General features: G+C 32.4%; 1 protein-coding gene across 2 annotated transcripts; it reads left to right on the top strand.

Annotated features, from left to right (window-relative positions):
• The first annotated feature begins 5,061 nt into the window (after positions 1–5,061).
• On the top strand, positions 5,062–14,673 carry LOC130807587 (uncharacterized). Of its 2 annotated transcripts, none has more exons than XM_057672854.1 (17): positions 5,062–5,600; positions 7,743–7,955; positions 8,191–8,249; positions 8,527–8,664; positions 10,354–10,428; positions 10,766–10,849; positions 10,951–11,012; positions 11,129–11,198; positions 11,361–11,436; positions 11,745–11,875; positions 12,737–12,796; positions 12,889–12,963; positions 13,039–13,143; positions 13,225–13,320; positions 14,037–14,117; positions 14,198–14,299; positions 14,371–14,673. In XM_057672854.1, the coding sequence occupies exons 1-17, from the start codon at positions 5,297–5,299 to the stop codon at positions 14,437–14,439; spliced, it is 1,800 nt and encodes a 599-aa protein (XP_057528837.1). In that variant the 5' UTR covers positions 5,062–5,296; the 3' UTR covers positions 14,440–14,673. The 2 variants fall into 2 exon arrangements, with proteins under 2 accessions (XP_057528837.1, XP_057528838.1); XM_057672855.1 differs by having other exon boundaries at positions 5,320–5,600; positions 7,736–7,955.
• Positions 14,674–15,397: the final 724 nt, after the last annotated feature.

Here is a 15,397-nt window from a genome sequence, read left to right as displayed (position 1 = left end):
TTGTTAAAGAAACAAAATTCGGAGCAAATTTATTTGAAAAATAAACTTCTTTTAGGTTTGGTGCAAATTCATTGTCTATGGCAATGATTTTATATTTACGTCATTAAGTGTAATTGCTTCTAACACAATGACTATTTTAATTCAATTTGTTGTTCAGGCAACAATTTTAAACCCATTTGGACCAACTTCTCTTGGCTTTTGTGCCAAGGGAAAATCATTATTTTGGATAACGATTTTCACTAAAATATAAAAAGTTTGCAAAAAAAAAAAAAAAAATTCTCCACCTCAACAATATCCCACCTTTTGCAATTCGGCTCCAACCCTAGTTATATGCTTAATTAATAATTACTTATCGTTTGTGATGATGTCGACCAATTAAATTTCCCCAACTCATCTATAACATTGATTTTAATTCGGATTTTTCGTGTTTTGAATGAAAACGATTCGAAAAAATAATAAAAGAAGCAATCAATTTGGCAAAATATTGACAATAAATAAAGCTTTTTTTAAGTGAACAATAAATAGAGCTTTATTTCAACAAAAAGCATTTTAATGGCACATTTAAATTGAAACTGTGACTTTTAAAAAGGTTTTTTTCCTTAGAAAATAAGTTAAAAAGAAATATATTCATATAATTTTTTTTTTTCACATTAATGTCTCAATATATTCAATTGTACAAATTTATTTCGTCATTACATGCATTGTTGTAAATATTGTATTCCAATCTTTTGAATAATAATTCAGTAGTCATTAGAATTCAAAAACTTATACTAATTTGAGTAAGGTGAGGGAAAGAGACATATATCACAATTCAAAATATAAAATTATTAGATATAAAGGAATGATACATGAAAATGAACATTCAAAAATCAAATTCAGTAAATTACACAAAACACATGTACCGTAACATATAGATTATAATAGCTCCAAAACTTGTACAAACGTACAAATTTGATCAACTATATATTTGACTTGAATCAATCAAAACTCGAACAAACATAAGAATAGTGTAAATCGAACAAATTAAACTCAAAGCCTTGCAACAGAGAAAACAAGTCCTGCAAGTGCAACAATCAAAGCAGAAAATGGTGCAAGTGAGGTCGATGCACCTTTGTCACCGCCACTCTTAGGCATAGGAGATGGAGCATGGGCGTGATGGTGGCCCTCGTGGGCCGATACGATCATTGCCATGGCAAAAAAACAAGCAATATACAAAACAAATTTCAATTGAGAGTTTGCCATGGCTCAAACAAAAAAGAGGAGACTTTTATGTAATAATAATATAATTAATAACAATAATATACTTGTATATGTATATGTATTAATTTGTTGTTTTGTTGTAGAAATATTTGTGGAGTTTATATAGAACCCAACTAGTGGTTGGTCAATGATAATATATTAATATACTTGTTCGACCACATTTTCAAAAGAGTTATCTCATAAAAATAATTGCGACGTTCGTTTTTTTTGAAAAAATATCGTTATGATAGATAAAAATGACGTTAGAAATCTTTTATTTTTTTTTGTTAATTTATGTGTTTTAATTTTTAATTATTTAAAAATACGAAGATCAATGAGATACTGTCACATTGACAACTTAACCTCTCAAATTGGTCAAACTTAATGGTCAACTCACATTTTCTGTTAAGTGGTAGTCATTTGCAGAGAAATATATTACATTAGTTAGTTTTTTGTAAAAAAAAAATATATAAGATAGTTTTTTGCAAATAGACCTATGGATATGGTATTTTCTTATAAATTTTCTTTAATATTATATGAAATTTTAATATTATATGAAATTGATGTACTATAATTTACTTATCACAAATTGTTGTAACAAACGGTCTCTCAGAAACACGCATAAGATAAATATGCTAAATAGCCAATTAATATAAATTAATGAGAAAATAAAAACATGGACTTTTTATTTTAAGATCTTTTATTTAAAAAACGGTCTCTCACGAGAGTAAGCTATTTACAAATTCAAATTGCATTGGTTCCCTATTATGTGCGTAGTCGGACATTGTACCAACAGTTGTACTAGTCAGTTGTATTGGGTTGCACGACACTTTTGTGGTGTCATTCTGAAGTCTTAGTTATGTTCTCTTGTTAATATGCGTTGGAGGATAACTAAGTGGTTGACATAAGAGATATCAGTTTTTGGGCGTTGCATATGGTATCAATTCCAATTAGACCGGATATAAATATATATTTCAGAGGTAGTAAATAACTAAATATAGATAAGAAAAATTTTCACCTTTGTAGTTTATGAGCGATGGAGGTTAAATAATCGTGTGCATGATAATTTTATTTTTCATTATGTAAATTGTGATTTGTGAGTATGAATATAAGAAAGAGGCCGCACCCGCATATATCTGTTCGTTCAGACAGTTTTAGTTTATTCGTTATGATGAGCAGATTTTAGTTATAAAAAAATATTAAATTAAGTATAGCTGTATATATAAGTATGAATACAAGGAAGGGGGCACTTGCAAATTGCAACTATTCGTCTATATTTACATCCTTAGTTAATTGTTAGCAACAATTTAACACATCCACTTGTTCTCAAATTATAAACCTAGTAGATCTTATATTATTAAAATTGAGATTTTGACATGCTAAGGCCAATTCTCTAAGCCGAGAGCCACCAAGAAGTCATTTATTTTACCATTAATTAAATTTTTAAAAGCAAAATAGCCTACTCTTGTTAATTGTGTCAATCCAATTAAATATATCGAAAAATAAGTGGTAAATCAACCCCAAGGCATAACGTTTTGATTTTGTCAAATGTTGGATGTCTTCATGACATAAGCCTCGACGACTTTTCATAATTAATCAATTTATTTTCCACATACTTTTTTTATTTTTGGTTTAATTTTTTAAGTTGTAAGAGTAGTTTATATTATGGAACCGTATTGTACGATCTACTGATAATTGAATAAGTTTTATGTGGACTTAATCCATCCTAAAATAATGGGTTAATATTATTTTATTTTTTCATTTTCTACATAATCACTTGATTATACTCTTCGTAGAAAAACGGTGCACAATATGTCTATGTAGACTTAGATAAAAAAAAAATTATAATTAATAATTATTTAGGTGGATACAGCCTATTACGAAAATATTAGATAAAACGTCTTTCATTACTTTTTTTTAATTTAATTTTTTTGACTCTCGATTTATAGATATTTTGTACCCAGAATTATCTTTTTATAGGGACATTTTATTGGCCACAACAACCTCTTTATCTTATTCGATAAGAATATGAACGTCATCTCCTTTTAACTCTTAACATGGTTATTATGAATGAGATATACCGTGTAATATATAATAATAAAAATCTAGCCCATACCCATTAATACAAGAAGAAAATTGCAAGTTTTAATACAACAGCCATGGATGAATTAATTTACTTATAATAACAATAATATACATTAAAAATACTCCCTTAGTAGTATAAATAATATAGAAGTATAATTTAGCCTGTCATTATTCTTTCCGGTCGTATACATAATGGACAGCACGAATCTTGCGTTTTTTCTAATTTTTGTTAATCACAAATTTTAATGATGGTGTTACGGCGAGGTCATTTTAATTGGATTGACTCAATATATAATTATTTTTAAATTAATTTAATATTTTTTATAGTCTTAAAGTTATCATTTATAATCTTAAAGTGATCACTTATAATTTCAATGTAATCACTTAGAGAAATAGACTTACTTGTATGAACTCGTCTCGTGGTAATATGATCTCATATAAGACGGGTTATTTATTAATCTATCTGTAAACTAATTTTGTTGATGAATTAGACAAATAATGAAGGTTAAGTTTGACTTTGGGAATTTTATAATATATAATAATATGAGTAGATATATATACTATATAATCATAAGCATTTTGACTCTGTCTAATAGATTTTTCTTTAGCTATGTATAGATATATGTATTAAACAGTTTAGTTTATAGAATTGATTTAATATAATATTATATTTTTCTAACTTAAATCAAAACTTTATACCATCCAATTTAAATCTTAAGTTAAATTAATCCCACAATCAATGTGAATTAAATATTATATTTATCTAAAATATACTAGTTGACCTGATTCGGCCACAATTAGATTAGATTTGAATTGACCAAAATTAAATTCAATTTAAAGTGACCTTAAGGCTTCAACATGAAGTTACTCCTTAAAATTGACCAAGTAACCAAATTACCCAAAAACCTATTTAACCCAAAACTAACCCAACAATTTTTCAAAATTGACCTATAGATTCGGCCTTGATCTCGACGTATGAACACAAAATTTTAACTTTGAATTTGACTAGCACCCAAGATTAATGTGAACCAAACATGACCTTAATCATGCAAATATTAGAAATCAAATTTCAATTGAAAATCGATCTATTAACAAAAATCAAATCTGAACAAGTCAAAAATACAAAACTAAAAAAAAAGATATTACATTCCCTCTTGTACGCTGTTACTGTTTGCAAACAAGGTATAAAAAATCTTTTAAATTAGAAAAAAAAATAGTTATAAGGATTACTTGTTCGCAATAGATGCTTGATTCCAGGTTTGGACAAAAAACATTTATTTTAAAGTTCAAATTTTTTTCAAATTAATTTGAGTTTTTTTTTTAAAAAAAACCCTTTTTATTTCAAATTTCAGTTGGTCTTGGACGAGACAACCTCATAAATCATAATGCAACCTTCAATTTGGCTCGGCCCAATTCGCATGTATAACAACCTAGGCATTTTTTTTCATTTTCTGGGCATATTTCAATTTGGATCTTAAAGGTATCAATTTTGAAAATTGATAACTTTAAAGTCAAAATTGATAAATATTCAGAAAATTAAAATGTTGTTACACGTGCGAATTGGGCTGACCCAAAATTAACGGTCTCGAGGCCGTCTCGTCCAAGTTTTTGTACCCTACCTAGAAGGCCCATGATACATTATAAGCCCAACACCTATCACATAGTAGAAGAAGTATGTTGTAACCCAAAACCTAATATCCAACCGACCAACCCATAAAATATTATCATCCCATTTCACAATCCCCACATCCGTGTTTCAGCCCACAATTGATCATCATCCTTCCATAATCATTCCTTCCTTCCTTTCTCTCTCTTACTGCTTCGAGAAGCGGCAACAATCTATCCTTCACTTCGACATACACTAACAACAAGTAGCACAACAATAACATCAAATCCAAACAAATTTCGATGATTTCTTTAATGCGTAATTAACCCACTAAAACTAAAAAGATCCAATCTTTAAGCTTTTTCAATGGCTGCTACAACTTCTAATACATCTTCAACCCTCTCTCTTTCTTCTACCAAGTTCCCTTTTTTAATCCAAAAGCATAACCCTTTCCGTCAGAACTTTCTATTTCCAGCGACTTTTGATGGAAGACGACGATCTTTGAAGTTAAAATTTTCTGTAAAAGCCGCTAATGGTTCTACCGGTTCTTCTCGTAGTCGTAGGAAAGTTTATAAAGAGTCTCAAGAACAAAATCAATTACCCATTGGACAATTTAAGGAGATTGCTTCCGCTGTTGTTCCTCCTGCCCTTTTTATTGCTGTTTCTTTCGGTAATTTTATGTTCTTTTTTCTGGGTTATTGTTTTGTGATTGGTTTTTTAAGTTTTGGGTTATTAAGGGTTATTCCGAAACAGTCTTTGTTGCCAACACTTTGTACCTTGCTATGCCGGCATTGGAGCAATATAATTTTTGGTTCGTATGTGTATGGTTGAACAATATGAATTGAACTTGATGGGTAAATATTAATTGGTTTTTGAGTTTTTGTTTAGTAAATGGTTTTTTGGGTTTTGGGTGGGTAAGGGTTAATGGGAAACAGCCTCTTTGTTGTTATAAGGGTAAGTGTTAAGACTATGTACTTTCAACCAGACTTTATTGGCATTGGACTGTTAGAGCATTATAGTTTTTTTTATGTATGGTTGAACAAAATGAATTGAACTTGATTGTTAAATGCAATGGGAGTAGTAACTGATAAGGAGTTGATAATTACGTTGGGTTAATCAAGGAAAAATGATATTTATGCTTCATGTAAGTTGAAAAGTTATGGATATTTTGTTGGTGTTAATCTTGATTGATGATTGGCAAGTAAACATAGTGTATTACTGCATGGTTTTTTGAGTTTTGGGTACTCAAGGGTCAATTGAAACAACTTCTTTGTTGTTATAGGGGTAAGAGTTAAGATCTTGTACCTTCCACTTGGCTTTGGCTCACCTAAATTCTAATCATGAGCCACCTTATTGGCATTGGACTATTACAGCAATATAGTGTTTGGTTTGTTCTTGTATGGTTGGAACTTGAAACAAGATGAAATGAATATGATGGTTTGTAAATGCTAATAGTAAGTTGATTAAGAGAAATCATGTTAAATTGGATATGCTATTTATGTTTCTGTTGATTGATGATTGGCAATTAAACATAGTGTATTATGTATACGTTTGAGGTGGTAAAGTTTTCTTCTTGAAACTTGGAGAACCTGAGTTTTGTTGCGTTCCTTAAATACATGAATGTGGGTTTTAGTATATAATTGTGGATCATAGGATTTGGGTTCTTTAAGGGCTGTTTTGAGGTACATATACTGAACATAATGCTTAGAACTTATTAAGGTGTGAAAAATTTAAGAGTGAAACTAATGCACAATCCTAAACGGAACTACACCGAGTTAGACTCGGGATGAGCTAGGGTGAACATGCCTTAAGCTACATTTTATCTATTTAACTACACTTAAGGAATGCAAAGATAGTGATTAACTAAGGGGTCAGAGAAGTGCATTGCTATTTTTAGGAGTTTTTTTGATTAGCTTGATGAAAACGAAATGTTCTTAAGGATGAGACTTTGTATCATGTTTGGTTGTGATCCATCACTCGCATTTTTAAATGAGCAGGAGAATGTGATACAAAGGGTGTCTTATATTTTGTTTGTCAACTTTTACAAAGTTTAGACGAGTAATGCTCTAAGTTGTCGAAGGTGAATGCTAGGGGTCACTTGTGCAAGATGGACGTAGGGTTCAATGATAGGCTGGACTAAAAATCTTTTGGAAAGAAGCAGTTATAGAGATGGATTGGATAATATGCAATCTCATAAATTTTGTTACTTGTTTTTATGTTGGTAACTTGATATTGTAATTCTTTTTCAAGCTCTTATGTAGGACTATACTTATGAGTTATGAGTTATGACATTGTATTTTATTAGAAGTATGCATATCAGCATGTAATGTTTTTTGGGTACTTTCAAGTTCCAATGTACAGAAAACATAAAGGGAAAATCTTAATTAGTATAACAGCAATAGGAGGGGAGTGGGGTTACTCTTTACTGCATTATTTTATGAAATTCTTGAAAGTTTCCTATTCTTGACTTATGTCTCAAGTGATGACCTTGTTGTGATTTTAAGTGTTACCAGAAAATGTACAATTATGTTGTCAAGCAAGACTAAAGAAACTTGTTGCCTCCATCCATCCTTTATAACTTCTCCTCCCTCGAGTTTTTACCCTCATGAGAATAAGTTACCTTTTTGTAATATGTATGTATCTAGGTGTTGATAAAATCACAGAACATGCTATACAATTGTTACCTGGATGCCGATAGATAGAGGAACATTTTTCCTTATGAACCACTATTATTTTATAATTGCGGGGTATCCTTTTTGTATTAATGTGGGTTTTCCAAAAGGGTTCTCTAATTTATTCTTTCAGCTCACAGTTTTGTGGAAGGTGGTTGGTAAAATTCTTTCGCCAAAGCCCAAAAAGGCTGCAACAGAAGAAAATAAACCTGTTTCATCAGAATTGAAGTGGTCATTTGCTGCTGGGACAAACTTGTTAAAGAATATGAGTCAAAAGATTGAGAGAGATTCAAAGTTGAGGCTCAATGACTTTGCCAAAGAACTTAGGACTTTCAGAGAAGTTGACATGACAGGTACGTTCCGTAATGATATATTCCTTGGTTTTCTTTGTGATTCCTCTTTCATATTCAAATTTCAAGATTGGTTTTCAGTGTCATTTATTTGGTTCATTATCGTCTTTATGTTTTTATAGCTGTGGTCAATAATACTGTTTTTTGCTTGCCTATTAGGGTGATTACTTTTTGTGATTTGTTACCGGAGAACACTTCATTAAATTGAATAATATATTTTATGTTCAAATTTTTGTAGGTCGTAACTTTGGTGACGAAGGTCTATTTTTTCTTGCTGAGAGCTTGGCATACAATCAGGTTACACTTTTATTAAAAATCTATCTTTAATCTATGTTGGACTTCAATATCAATGAAGATGAAAGAAGTTATTGCTTTCCGATTGTTGTATTACCTCGGATTTTTTTGTGTCTCACCATTTATTACATTTATCAATCCTTCTATTGTGTCCACTTTCTAACTGTGTTCATAAGTGTGTTGCTAACTTACGTATGTGTTTATTTTTGGTTTAAAGTTTAGAAATCCGCTTTGCCACCACATGTGCAATGCTGATGGCGTGGATATTGTTTTGTTTTAGGTTGCAGAAGAAGTAAATTTTTCTACTACTGGAATCACAGCTGCTGGAATGAAGGCTTTTGATGGCATTCTTCAGTCAAATGTCTACTTGAAAACATTAAATCTTTCAGGAAATTCAATTGGAGATGAAGGAGTAAAGGTTAGCCTTTCAAAATCGTAGCTTTTACCGTTTAATTAGGCATATTTATAAAGCTTAAACATGTATTCTTTTATGCAGATGCCATAAGATTAAAGATCAATGTCTAGAAGTTGCAGTTATTTTTTTGTCGTCTTTCCATAACAGGGGTACCCATAAATTGGCCGTATTGTGAAGTTTTTCCAATTTACCGAACCGGTATCACCCGCATCACAAAGGTGTAAAAAAAACCGCTTTTTAGGCCGTTCTAAGAGATATTTCATGCTTTAGGCCGATATTTACCGGTACGACAACCGCATCATCCCCGTTATTGCATCACTGTGTCCGTTACCGCAACCATGACCATTACCACATTTTTGCACTATGGGGTACCCCTTTAAAATTCATTTTGTAAACTAAAAATCTCTTCAAGGTTTCAACGTAGATGAACCAAGGCTTAGCTATGCTTAAATTTTAGGCATATATTTACCCTCCATACCCAATATCAACTTTCATTCTCAGCTTTTTCAGGTCATATACAGGATTTTGGGTGGATAGTTTTGTGAGTTTTTGACCCGTAAGTAAGCCAGAAATGGAATTCATCAGCATAGACATCAGTAGCAGAACAATCACTACTAAAGAATAAGGATCAGTTATGTATAGCTACCTTCTTGGTAGAGTGCTTCCATTTAAAATAGTTTACAAAATTTAGACCTCTTTTGTTTGGAACAGATTTAAGCATTTTTAAATAAGAACACATATTAACTACAGGTTTATGGCATGTCTAACTACAACATCAGGATGAATTAGCCTCATCTCTTTTTTCCTACTTACTAAATAGAAATTGAAGTATATATGAGAAGGTCAAAAGGCCTTGTCTTGCAGTTTCTATGGAGACTTCATTGACGTCTTCTTTGAATGATTTGCCCCTTGTATTTTTTCTGTTATGTCTATGCCTATAGAAAATATGATAGGTTAGTGTGTCTATCCTGAACCTGCAATACGTGAATAATTATTCAATGCCCGGGGCATATCCTTTTTTTACCCCTATTTTAAAAAGACATCCAGCCATTATTGACCAGTTGATGTGGTAAAACACTTTGTAGGATGCACAAACTAGCTTTAGAAAAATGATTTTGATACAAATGATGTCCTTCAGAATTAGTTGGGCTTGAATTGCTGGGTTATCTCATAATTTCTCCGGGTTTTAAAAGTGTGGCCTATACTTTCGACTTTTGAGCCACGAAACTCTTAACTGAGCATTTTAAGCTTTGTCTTCTTCTTCAATAAACTAATTGGTAGGTTCAAGCAATCAATATAGCTGAGTAGGAACTGGGCACTGGGAACTTACCTCCGATTTCTTGGAATGTATTTCCTTTCAAGAAGCAATGCACAATCTGTCTTTTTCTTTCTTTTTTATGGATATCTTATAAGATATAGTACTTACATAGGAAAAAATTGCAAATGACAGAATAGGATCTTTACGATTCTGTATTATGAGGATATTGTGAAGATCCTTTGTTTGGATTCTGCTGCCGTTTAACTAAAAGTTTTAGTTTTATTGTGCATCTCTGATTGTATTTGTCTTTCAACTCTATAACCTCTGCCTCCAACCTTCCCACCACACAACAATTCTAGATATGTGTAAAGCAATTCAGAGACTTTATCTTGTTGTTAACTCCAATATTGTTGCTATTTATTTGTTTATTGCAGTGCTTATGTGAGATATTGGTGAATAATAATGGTCTTGAGAAGCTGCAACTAAACAGTATTGACTTAGGAGATGAGGTCAGTTTACATTTCAACTTATAATTTGGCTCTTTGTGAATGAATTTTCCTGCCATATTTAATTGAGCTCTATTTTAGTCTAGCAAATCTTAGAGCTAAATTTCTTCGCTTAGGCAACATAGTTGGAAAGCCAGAGGCTCTAGAGTATTTACATCTCTGCACTTAGGTCAATCACTAACGCCTATGTTTTGGGGTGTGTTTTTTGGGTTTTTTTTTTTTTTTTTGGGGGGGGGGGGGGGAGGGGGGTGGGGTGGGGGGGAAGTGGAGATGACCTAGGAGTTTTATCCTTTTACTTCCTTTATTTTAGTGGCTACTGAGAAGAATTGTTCCCTTGCAGGGTGCCAAAGCAATCGCAGAAATGTTGAAGAAAAATACACATTTGCGTACTATTGAGCTTAATAACAATATGATCGACTACTCTGTATGCTACTGAAATTAGTCTTCTACATCTAATGTATCTATATCAGACATAAGCTTGAGAATTGTCTCTATTTATGTTTTGTGTTCCAAAAATGGAGGTAGGGTTTTGCAAGCATTGCTGGTGCGCTATTTGAGAACAACACCATACAAAGTTTACATCTCAAGTGAGTTTCAAACTATTTTAGATCTCGTTTTGGCTTCTGTAAGCTCTTCTTCCATTCATCATCCATGACACAGCTATACTTCTTTTGACATTGACTGCACTTTTATACTGGTATAGTGGCAACTACGGTGGTGCGTTGGGAGTTGCTGCTCTAGCTAAAGGTATAGAGGGGAACAAGTCCGTGCGGGTATGTATTATAATTTAAGTTATTGCTTCTATGTACATAATTATTCTTATGAATTGTGAAGATGCCCAGTTATTGAAACCTTATCCAAAAATTAACTAAATGCTTGTATGTGATTTTGGCATTCACAAGTTCATCTAAAATCTAAGAAATTAAAAATCTCAGGACCTTCACTTGCATGGGAATTCTATGGGCAATGAAGGAGTCCGGGCTTTAATGAAAGGCTTGTTAGCACGTAAAGGTTATTTTTTTCTTACTTTAATGTTTGGGCGCCTTTAGTTCTAAAATTCACTCCATTTGCACTAGCCGTTTTCTGATATATTTCTATTGGTTTCATTTTCATGAAGGAGACATGTCCATGGTTGTCTCTTCCCATAATATTATTTGTAGCATTTTGGGTTTGAGTCCATGTTTCTATATGCACTTGTGCATAAGGGGAAATTGCAAGTACACACTCTCAATATTTTGTTTTCTTGAAAAAGTCAACTGAAAAAGGTGGAGTTTCCTTGCGAGTGAATGCGCTGAATACTGAATTTGACTAACTGACAGGAAAATTGGTACAGCTGGATATAAGCAACAATGAAATTGGCTCTAAAGGTGCCTTTCACATAGCAGAATATATAAAGAGCACCAAGAGCTTGCTATGGTTGAATATATACATGAACGACATTGGGGATGAGGTATAGTGTTTTTTCCCTTACTTTTCCTCAAGCACTAGCCTCTGGTATGTTCATTGGGCATTGGACTGATGTAAATATATGTAAATAATCAAATAGCGGTTTAGCAAGCAGATTGATTCCAAAATAAATTCTCTGTTTCTTCCACGCCTGTCCTTGAGATACTTTGTCTTCCTCAAAAGAGTGTAAACAATAAAAACAAATAAATAAAAAAGCTAGTAAAAGGACTAAGTTTTAATGCATTCTTTTATTTCTATGTGATATGATTATAAGTTCTTAATCAGGCACAAGGGGACCAAGTATTACCCGTTAACTCAATAAAGTACTTTCAGAGGATATAAAGATGTAACTTTTTGTTTTTTTTAGATTTATTTTGTAGTTATTAATTTATCCCAACTTGTGTTTATGAGTTTTGTAACTGACGTAACTCTATCATGTTTAAATGTATTGAAGGTGTATATTTTTACCAAAATGGATGACTTAGAATTCATTTCTTTCTGGGAAAACCCCATTGTATAATGTTCTTACTTAGATAGATTCTTGTTGAATTATTTTAACAGGAGTGTGTTTTCTGGTGGTTTATTGTACTTATCAGTTTCCATTTCTTAAGTTTGTTGATTGTTTGCATAATCGCAGCCACATGGTGATACTGATAGCTATATCATGAAACATTTATGTTTCATAAGAATATAGCTGGCCTTGCTTTAAGGCTTGTTCCCCTTTTCGATTAATGTCTTTCGATAAGTTTCTTCTTTGGAATGATGATTGTTTCCTTTTCCGATTAATGTCTTTCGTAATATTCTTCTTTGGAATGATGAATTGTTGCCTTCTTCCTGATTATCTTGAATGTTTGCTGTTAACTAGGGGGCTGAAAAAATTGCGGATGCCCTTAAGCAAAACCGATCAATTACTTCCATAGACTTGGTGAGAACAATCACACTTGGTATATCTGGTGTTTAAGAATTTGCTTTTAGTCGTCTATAAGTTATTAATTTATATAGTTCCGAAATCTTTAGGGTGGAAATAACATTCATGCTAAAGGGATCACTTGTATTGCTGAGGTTTTGAAAGATAATGATGTCATTACTACAGTAAGACCCATCACATTCTCTTTAGCGAATCCATTTACTTTTTCTTTCCCTAGTCTCAATTTATTTCTCTCTCAGTTGGAACTTGGCTATAATCCAATTGGACCTGATGGGGCAAAAGCTTTAGCTGAAGTTCTCAAATTTCACGGGAATGTTAAAACTCTTAAACTCGGCTGGTGTCAGGTAAATCTGAATGATCTTCTAATGTCTGCATACATGCACCTTGAAATATTCACTAATAGATTTCTTGGTTGTATTCCTTAGATCGGACGAAAAGGTGCAGAATACATGGGTGATATGATAAAGTACAATACCACCATTTCAACTCTTGACTTGCGAGCAAACGGATTAATGGATGAAGTATATTCCTTGATTACTATGTTTTCTTAATTTCTTGGATATCTATTTTGTTTTTCACCTTATATTACTAACAAGAAACCAACTCGACCAAAAGTTAAAATAATTTAAGTAAGTGTTATTAAATTTGAATGGAGGGCTACACATGACAGTGACCTAAGACTGAAGTAAACTGTTATGAAGGATAAAAACATTTCAGCTTAGCCAAGGCCAATTGACAAAATAAGTCATATTTTGTTTGATTAGGAGTTAGCATCATGTTCACACCTATTAAGAGTTATTTGTGTGCGACCATTTGGATGTCTATTGTGAAGAAAATGTTAATGCGGAATTTGGTTGGGGTTTATTCTGGCGAATACTGGGTTTGTATTAAATTATCAATGAGAGAATACCTCTATCTATACATGAGATAGGACTAAAATAAGGAAACAAAATATTACGGAATATTAAACTCAAGGAAACTAAATCACAATAATAAAATATAAAATATAATACTCTACTTCCCTACATAATGCTTTCCATTTCAGTCCGTTCAATTACCCCAATGCCATTAAATGGCTCCAAACTTGACGGGATTTTTGGGTCATATACTTGGATGTATCCAATCTCACCCTTGTTATTGATAATAAAGACGTTTCCAATCACATCATCTGCAACTTCTCATAAATAAGACTAATGTTTCTATATAGTAATCGTCTTACCAATACTTCTCATCGCAGGGTGCAACTTGTCTGGCAAAGAGCTTGAAAGTGGTGAACGAGGCCTTGACTTCCCTGGATCTCGGATTTAATGAAATAAGAGTACACACTTCAACTCTGGTTGTTCTAATAAGAAATGCGAAAAACTATATTTCCGTCTTTAATCCGGAACCTCTTTGCAGGATCCTGGAGCATATGCAATAGCGCAAGCACTGAAGTCCAACGAAGATGTTGCCTTGACATCTATAAATCTGGCCAGCAATTTTATTACGAAACTTGGACAGGTAATTTCTCTTATAAGCAACTTTTTCTGCCTGCAAATCTCATACCTTACAATCGTTCTGTTAACCTGCAGAGTGCTCTTACTGATGCAAGTGATCACGTATTAGAAATGAACGGAAAAGAAGTCGGGGTGTTCTTCTAGAAGATTTGCTGTATAAGGATAAATTTTTTGCTTCTTGACCAGGTTTTACTCGTCAGTACATACCTCTATTTAGTGATTTTACTCTTGCTCATATTTTTAGATTCTTTTGCATTTGGATTTATCCCTGTTTATCGAGTGGGGATGTAAATTTTGATTTTGAGGAATTGTAAACTTTGATAGATATTGTAGTTAACATAATTCATCAATGGCAGTCAGTTAGAGTTTTCCGAATCATCCAAAAATGAAAGATGCAAATGGTTAATTACTATTCGGAGTTTAGTTCATTTGGTGCAGATTAGCTACCACTTAACATTTGACTTCATACCATATAAATCGTCAAAATTTTCTTGCCCTCCATTTTGCGGAAAAAACATTTGTAGCAAACTTCATGAGACAGAAGTTTTGTAGCCTAAACCAAATTTGGTAAAAGTACTTCAGAGCTTAGAATTAAGTATATCTTTTTCTTTCTTTCTATATTATAACATTTACTTCAAAAAGACGGAAAGTATTATTAATACTATTATAATTGTTATAGTTGTGGTTGTATAAACAAGAATTGGTGGAGTTACTATTATTGAATATGATGGAAACAGATGGAATAACATTACGTTATTTTACTGTCATCTTTTTCTTTGTTTTGATTATCATCAAAACTATGAAATTAGGTTGGTGGAAATTGGAATAATGGTATCATATAAATAGGCTCTCTTGGAAACAGAATTCATTCCTCACCAACACTTAGAAATAATGACATTTGTATCGTAGTTGACATTATTTTACGAATCATGAACCAAAATAAATAGGCGCGCAGAGCTCAGAATAGGCTCTCTTGACCCGGCTGGTTAGAGATTTGATCTATGAGGTGAGCGATTGTGGTGTTTGTACATTTTGTACCATGGGGGTTTATATAGGATTTGTAACTCGGCTGGTACCAAATTCCGTCTGTCAGGTGAGTGTT

This window comes from Amaranthus tricolor, chromosome 3, assembly GCF_026212465.1.
Source record: "Amaranthus tricolor cultivar Red isolate AtriRed21 chromosome 3, ASM2621246v1, whole genome shotgun sequence".
Taxonomy (NCBI): Eukaryota; Viridiplantae; Streptophyta; class Magnoliopsida; order Caryophyllales; family Amaranthaceae; genus Amaranthus; species Amaranthus tricolor.
Note: the sequence above shows the minus strand (reverse complement) of the source record. Positions and strands in the feature narration are given on the sequence as shown.